The 7,427-nt window shown below is 41.2% G+C and overlaps 1 protein-coding gene across 1 annotated transcript; it reads right to left on the bottom strand.

The window, feature by feature from the left end:
• Nucleotides 1-1,687: 1,687 nt before the first annotated feature.
• IRX1 (iroquois homeobox 1) lies at nucleotides 1,688-6,735 on the bottom strand. The gene is made up of 4 exons (XM_077809183.1): nucleotides 6,475-6,735; nucleotides 2,654-3,668; nucleotides 2,099-2,171; nucleotides 1,688-1,745 (listed from the first exon to the last, which is right to left on the bottom strand). The coding sequence occupies exons 1-4, from the start codon at nucleotides 6,733-6,735 to the stop codon at nucleotides 1,688-1,690; spliced, it is 1,407 nt and encodes a 468-aa protein (XP_077665309.1).
• Nucleotides 6,736-7,427: the final 692 nt, after the last annotated feature.

Below are 7,427 nucleotides of genomic sequence, written 5' to 3'. Positions count from 1 at the left end.
CGAAATAACCAAGCTCTATTTTTGTTTGAAACTGGAAAAGTTTAATATGAGAAAGGTAGAGTTGATTAGGGTTTTTAAAAACATTAAAAAGGTTGTATGTTAAAAGCCTGCAAAGTGCGTCAAAATCAACGGCTTTCCCGGGAGGGGGAAGCGCAACATACATTTCAAACACCGCACATATTCCGAGCCGGTTCTTGCAAGAATATGATTCCATTTTAACAAATTTAAAATAAAACTCAATCATCTTCACTTCTTTGTAAACATATCTCTGAGCAGTAGTTTACACAGAAACCATCTTTGCGTTCAATGATATTGCAGCTAAACCCAGACCAATGTTCTGAACCGTGATGGGGATTTTATTAATATTTTATTTCAAAATCTAGTCTTGTTTCAGACAACTCCTGTTCTGAGGTTTGTTCAGTTTGGATAGGGCGTCACCACATTATTTCTTAATGACTTTCCCAGCTGCTTCTTTCCATTTTCCACCATCAACAACCATCTGGTAGCTTATTAGCACCTCAATGCTCATTTCGTGTTCTCTTTTAGGAGAAAAAAAAAGAAGGAAACACTGAAAATATTACAAATTGTAACGGTTTGTCTTTGGAAGATTAATGCCAATCTAAACCAGGCCTATATAAACTGGTAGCTTCTTTTTTTCTTCTGGCTCCTTCTAACCAAAAGCACAGAAACTTGTAACACACACTCTGGGAAAGTGCAGTAGCTGCAATTTCATTTTCCCCTATTTTCTATTAAGATTTTACTAAATCTCAAGTGGAAACATCTTTCAAAAGTTCCATTTCCTCTGTAGCTGTTTAAGAATAACTGGAACAAAAATCAAAGCACAATTTCCTATTCCATTATTTTCCCACTTAGCCCAAAATATGGACTAAATACACAATTTACTGGCTATCCAATTTATAAATTGATTTTTAAAGTCAAGTTATATGTTAGTGAAGTTCATTCTCTCTCTCTCTCTCTTTTTTTTTTTTTTTTTACTTTAAAAAATTAATTGTATAGAGTAACTGGAAATAAAACCACCTACACTTTTGAAGATCATATGTGTCTGAGCATTTTTGTCCCTTACTTGTTGAAAGGATAATTATCATCTAGCTAGCCAACAAAAAATTGCACTCAGTTCTTTAAATTTACATGTATGAAATACAAAATTCACAGCTTGGCTTAGAGGATATGCCTTTCACAAACAGTAAAGCAAAAAGCCTCAACTGGATGATTTTAAGGTACAATTACCAAAGGAAAAATTCTCTAATATTTAGGAGGAAAACAATAAATGTTTGATTAGATGTTTAATTTAAGTTTAAATTCTGCAACAACAAAAATACATACCTGAGGAGATTTCATAATTTCATTTAGTTTATTAGACAAAATATATGATTTAGACAAGTTTTGCTGACGCCCTATTTACAATCTGAAATCACTCTATATACAGAAAAAAACACAAACACATGGGAAACATTTACCAAACAAATAATTCAAGAATGGTTAGAGTAACACGACCTGAAATGGTACAGTGGAGAAGGGGGATCCATCTACAGATTTGTGTGATCGCTTTTATGGATTTGCACCACCTTATTGCAAAGAGAGATTGATAGGAGTCGTTTATATCGTTTCAATTTTTTTTTGTCCTTTATACCAGTCTCTGAAATATTTTTTTCGCCAACCCATTTAATCAAGCAGAAGGGAGAGCTGTTAAAATTCGCGGTGTTCCCTCTTGCTGAGCCAAAGAGCTGTAAGGGGGAAAAAAGACGCAACAGTCTATCAGTAAAAAAAGTGAAAGCATCGCTATGGTGTCTGTCTGTTGATATAACTGCCCAACATTAGCTAACTACACAGAAATATTTTTCGAGGACATAAATGCCAAAAGATAGTTGAGATTTGTTAAGTTTCAGAAAAGTTACAAACTGGCTATGGACAGTTGTAAATTATTCTACCTTTGAAAGGATTACAGCAGGAAATGCTGTATTATCCTTCTTGTTGTTTTATGTATTAGTATGAAGATGAGTAGTTGTTATAATTAGTCTTTATTATTCAAATACTCAGTGTCACATAAGTAACATTCCTTCAGTGAAGAATAACTCACTTGTCACGGACAGGCTGGAAAGGCGATTTTAACTGCTGGGGTGGGGTTTCAGTCCTTGGTGCATTTTCTCTTTCTGGAGGAAAAGAAAACCCAAGAAATATCTTAGAGAAACACATACGCGCACTCACACATGTAGCTAATCAGACATATAGGTATCAGTTCACGTTTGTATTGCCTTCATTGATTATTTGTTGTTCCAAAGCAGATTTAAGATATTCTTGCCACATTTTTTGTTTGTTTTTGTTTTGTTGTTGAATCACTTTGAAGCCGAGGGCTTTGAACTAAACAACAAAACAAGGGAAAGCTCCGGGGACAAGTTAAATAGCGCTACCCTAACGATTTTAACTTATTTTTGAGGTGCCTGGTGTGTGACTGGTAGTATTCTACATGAAACACACTAATGTATATTACGTAAGACGCTAAATTCAGCCCTAGAGTAAACTAGGTGGAAGTCCGTTAAAGACAGTGAATTACAACAAGGCTGAAGTTCTAACACCATTAAAAAAATAAATAAATAAACAGCTCTCCACCGGACATCGCTGCTTGGTGCATTACCTATGTGTTTGGGACTGGTCCTCTCTGTAGGTTTTTCACTGCTTAGGGCTCCCAGGGTTGCTGTTAATACAGAAGGCTGTTGCTGGGGCTGAAGATGGTGGTTATGATGAGCAGCATGATGGTGGTTTACTCCCAAAAAAGACCTCACGTTTAACAGGGAACTCTGAGTGAGGAAAGCCCCATTTGTCCAGTTGTGAAATTTGCCAATCTGGCATGTGTAGAGTCCATGGCTAGGGAGGAAAGCCGGATGCTGAATCTGGGCGGAAGTGTGGTTAACCTGGGAATGAGAAGGAGGAGGAGGGGAAGACTTCAGGGCGCCATCAGGGCTGGTTGCTGTCTCTGCCAAAGACCAAATCTTGGGTTTGCTGTGGGGTGGCACCTGTAAATTATTCTGTCCATTGGGATTTATGATTCGTGTACTGTTATCAGAGGCCTCCTTTACCAGGGAGAAAGAGTCTTTGGGTTTAAGACCTTCAGATTCTGACAATGACAAACCCTTTTCTTTTTCCAAATGTTCATCTTCGCTGCTTTGTCGCAGGAGCTCAGATTTCTCCTCCTCTTCTTCATTACTCTGCTCCCCATCATTCTCATCGATTTTATCAATGTCTATGCTTTCCAGGTCGATTTCTTCGTCGTCTTCGTTCTTTTCGGGGTCTCCCTCGTTGTCACTCCCAAAGAGGTTACCATCTTCTTGGTCCTTACTCCTTGCTCCCCAAGTTACTTTGTTCTCCTTCTTGAGTCTCCTTCTAGCGTTGGCGAACCAGGTGGAGACCTGGGTGAGAGTCATCTTGGTGATGATGGCCAGCATGATCTTCTCCCCCTTGGTGGGGTAGGGGTTCTTCCTGTGCTCATTCAGCCAGGCCTTCAAGGTACTAGTGCTCTCCCTGGTGGCATTCTTGGGCCGCCCTGGGTCCCCATATTGGAACTGTCCATAGGGATAATAGCCAGGGGCAGTGTGGGCAGCAAAGGTAGCAGGGTGGACACCTGGATTATCCTTCAGTTCATACTGGGAGCCCTGCAACACATTCAGACAAGCAGAGAAGAAAAGAAAATGAGTTCTCTCGTTAATGTCTCTAACAGACCTGAATATGTTGCTGCTGCAGTTTGTTCCCTTCTTAAGAGAGATCCGTCTTTCCCCTCAGTACACCGGCAGGAATGGGGCATAAATACGCCTCTGGAATACAGCACGGGGTCTTTACAGCAAAACTTTGGCCTCCTCATTCTAGGTTATTCACATTTAGTTTGAACAGAGCTGTTCCCAGATGACTCCCCTTCTTGTGGTGAAAAGGAAGAGTGACTGCACAGGGATCTGCTAAACGTTAGACCTATTTTCTGCTCCTCCACCACTTCTCAACCCTCTGAGCCCTCACCCCCAGGCAAATCAAATCAAAGATGCAAATTTAATGTTTTCACATTTATCTCGACGAGTCAATTTTATAGTGTATTTAAAATAAGCAGGTAGCAAAAAGGAGAGATGAGCTCACACTTACATATTTAACGTCAACACATATTAATAATATGCCTATTTTCAAAATAGCTATGGGTATGTCACACTTAAATCCCAAGTATCTTTATTTAGCCCCAAATCAATCTTAAACAGTAGTTTGCTAACAGGTTAAATTAGACGAGAAAGGTAACATGCGATTTTGAATCGCAAACACTAAAATGTGAGATATTTCACACGCACACACAAACCTCAGACGTGTGCTATAAAATATTAACTGGTTAGAAAAGTGCCCTTGTACGCTGGAATGGAGACGGATTCATACTTATGATATATATGCATGCAGTTACTTTATCTCTTAAGTTTTACTCTGATCTGAGAAAATTGTTTGCGAGCGTTTAGAGGTGGTGATTTATTTGCAATCAATATTCTTTTTATCATCAGTAGTAAAACACAGCAAGTCAAATTATCCCATCAGGTGTTTTGGTAAATAACATTTTATCTTTCTAACAAGCTCATTAGACCTCATTATTATCTCAAATTGTTCAGACAGTCACATAATATTTTACCTCTTGATTTCCAAATAATAAAAAGCCCAGATATTAAACCAGGATATTACCATCCGTTTTAAGAATTGCCACTCTACGCAAACATACAGATATCTTTGCAAGTAGCAAATGGGAATATTCTTAAATATTTTAATAGCGGAAACCACCTCGTATTTCTGGTTTTGTTCTGTTCAATACAACCTTGCTCTATTTATGCTTGACTATATTCATAGTCTTAACACTTGCAAAATTTTATACGAGCCTTTTTTGAAAAATAAAAGTTCAAAACGTCTTTAGTTTTCAAAAAGTATCAAATGTCTTTGCAAAGAAACTGATTTAACTTTGGCGGGCAGCTGAAAAAGACCAAGTATTTTAATTTCATAGGCCAGGGTTATACACAGTCCACAAAGAAAAGAATGCAATCTTTAAAAGGCCAGATGTAATGTTTATAATAATTTGTCACAGAGTAGTCTTTCTACACTCCCTTTATTCCGTTGTTTTTTATTACAGTATCTGAAATTATATGTCTCTGTAATTTCTGTTGGGAATTCTTTTGAAGGAGCTACTTGCAAATCACTCATTGCTTCTGTGTCAACTTCTACTGTATTAGCAAAATAGAGGTAAAATTTTAAATGCGTTTTATAATAAAATTATTCGTAAAAATGATTTTATCATAAAATGACCTCATTCCAAATGCCTTCTCTTGTTCAAATAACATTTTTAAAGAACCTGCACAATAGATTCCTTACGTGTGCATAGTTATAAATATTCACATCCTATACCTTACTGGGGGGAGGGGAGAAAGCAGAAGGAGGGGGTTAAGAGGTGTTTAAAAATAAATCGAAACCTAAGAACGTCATCACTCAGAAATTCAGATATTTTATCTATCAGTAAGAAAATATTTCAACAAAACCACAGGTAAAAGGTAATTTACAAACTGATCTGTTTCGCTTTTCATTGAGTAAATTCTCTAGCAACAAATCCAAGGACAATTATAAAAAATGTTATAGACAAATTAATGACAATGTAGTTCTCTGCTTCAATGTAGATACACTATTTTACTTGATGCAAATTAAATCTGTGAAGCTTAAAATAAAGTATAAAAACGTATATGCAACTAAACAGACGATTTTAAGTCTTGAGCAAAACGTCTGAAGTAAGGAAATACGCCAACTACTTTAAAATGCTCTCTCTTTTTTTTTTCTCTTTTACAAACAGACTCGTTTATAGCTCCTCCGTCAAATAAAATTATCAGGCGGAAAGGTGGTAAAGGAATATTATTAAAGCCGGTTTAAATAACAACAAAAAATCATTCTTAATTTTCCTAAACGGAAAGTTAAGTTGCTAGAGTAATCCAACCACAAGGACAGGACTCCTGCCCAGCAAATCCACTACCAAGAATAAAATTATGTGGAGTTTGCTCCCGGCTGGAGTAGCGGCCGATCAGCCCAGTGCCCAGAGACACCCCCGCATACACACACACTTTCTCCGTACCAGACCCCTCTCTCCTGTCTGCTGGGGTCTTCGGTCATCGCACTCCCCCCCCCCCACACACACACACACGAGCACCTCGGAGCGCAGGAAAGCAGCACCCCTTTGGGGATCTGCAGAGGGAGCACGGAAAGTTACTCAGGCGGGCTCTTTCCTTTGCTTCAAGCAGTTTGCACGACCACAGATCTCCCCCCACCCCCACCGCCAGGGAGAAACGCCGGACAGACGCCCCAGGGTTTCGGTCCCGCTCCTGCCCAGACCGGAGCGAGGGAAGGAGGAGGGCGAAGGGAAGGGAAAGGAAGGGAAGGTGTGTGGGGGAAGCAGCGCCCGAGACTTACCATCTGGGAGAAGAGGCTGAGGTCGGCGGTGTAGGGCAGGAAGGCGCTGTAGTTGGGGGCGCTGTAGGGACTCGCGTACATGCCCAGCACCGAAGTGACAGCAGCCGAGCCGCTCCCCAGCTCCGCGCCCCCAGGCCGGCCCGAGGCAGCAGCGGCGGCGGCGGCGGCGGCGGCTGCAGCCAGCACCCCGGGCCGATCGCTCCCGTACACCGCCTGGCTGGCGCTGAGATACTGCGGGTAGCCCAGCTGGGGGAAGGACATCTCCAGGGCGCAAACACGGCGGCGGCGGCGGCGGCGACAGCAGAAGTATAAAAGGGGGGTGGGGGGGAAGGAATTTAAAAAAGAAAAAAAAAAAAAAAAAAAAGGCAGGGGGAGGAGGGAAACTGAGCAGCCGGAGCTGGGGGGTGGGGGCGGAACAAACCCGGCTGGTTCGGGTCTCTCTCCCTCGTGCCTTTTCTATTTTTTCTTTTTCTTTTTTTACAGAAGTCAGGCTGGGCGAGAGGAAAAGCGATCTGATAATTTTCTGTTTCGTTCTGATTTCTTTCTGTCAGAGCTGTATTGTAATGTGGGTGTGGAGGAGGAGGAGGAGGAGGAGGAGTGTGGATGGATTCAGTGGGGTGCCTTTCCTCAAATCTCGGCTCTTCTGCGCTCCTAAATCCCTTAGATGTGATCTGATCAACAATTGAGCTCCAACTGATGTGTCTGCCCTTAGGTCCTAGGCTGATCTTTCAGATACAATTTGAAGTTGATGCTTTGATTGGCAGCCACTTGAGCAGCAAGCCCCGCCCCGTCCCTCACCCACCCCCCTTGGCGAAGCACGTGGTGTTCAGCCCCGGCTCGGCCACTTTCCTTGATGTGTGTGTGTGTGAGAGAGAGAGGGAGAGAGAGCGCCCGCGCAGCTGCTCTGCTGCTGCGCGTTGCGTGTGTGTGTATTTAATGTTTAGCAATGGGCT

Source organism: Eretmochelys imbricata, chromosome 2, assembly GCF_965152235.1.
Source record: "Eretmochelys imbricata isolate rEreImb1 chromosome 2, rEreImb1.hap1, whole genome shotgun sequence".
Taxonomy (NCBI): domain Eukaryota; kingdom Metazoa; phylum Chordata; order Testudines; family Cheloniidae; genus Eretmochelys; species Eretmochelys imbricata.
Note: the sequence above shows the minus strand (reverse complement) of the source record. Positions and strands in the feature narration are given on the sequence as shown.

Excerpts from the sequence above, each read along its gene's own strand:
- IRX1 (XM_077809183.1), bottom strand. The coding sequence starts at position 6,735 with ATGTCCTTCCCCCAGCTGGGCTACCCGCAGTATCTCAGCGCCAGCCAG. Across the intron at positions 3,669-6,474 it reads TCAGCCTCTTCTCCCAGATG|GGCTCCCAGTATGAACTGAA; the intron begins GTAAGTCTCGGG and ends AATGTGTTGCAG. Across the intron at positions 2,172-2,653 it reads GACCAGTCCCAAACACATAG|AAAGAGAAAATGCACCAAGG; the intron begins GTAATGCACCAA and ends CTTTTCCTCCAG.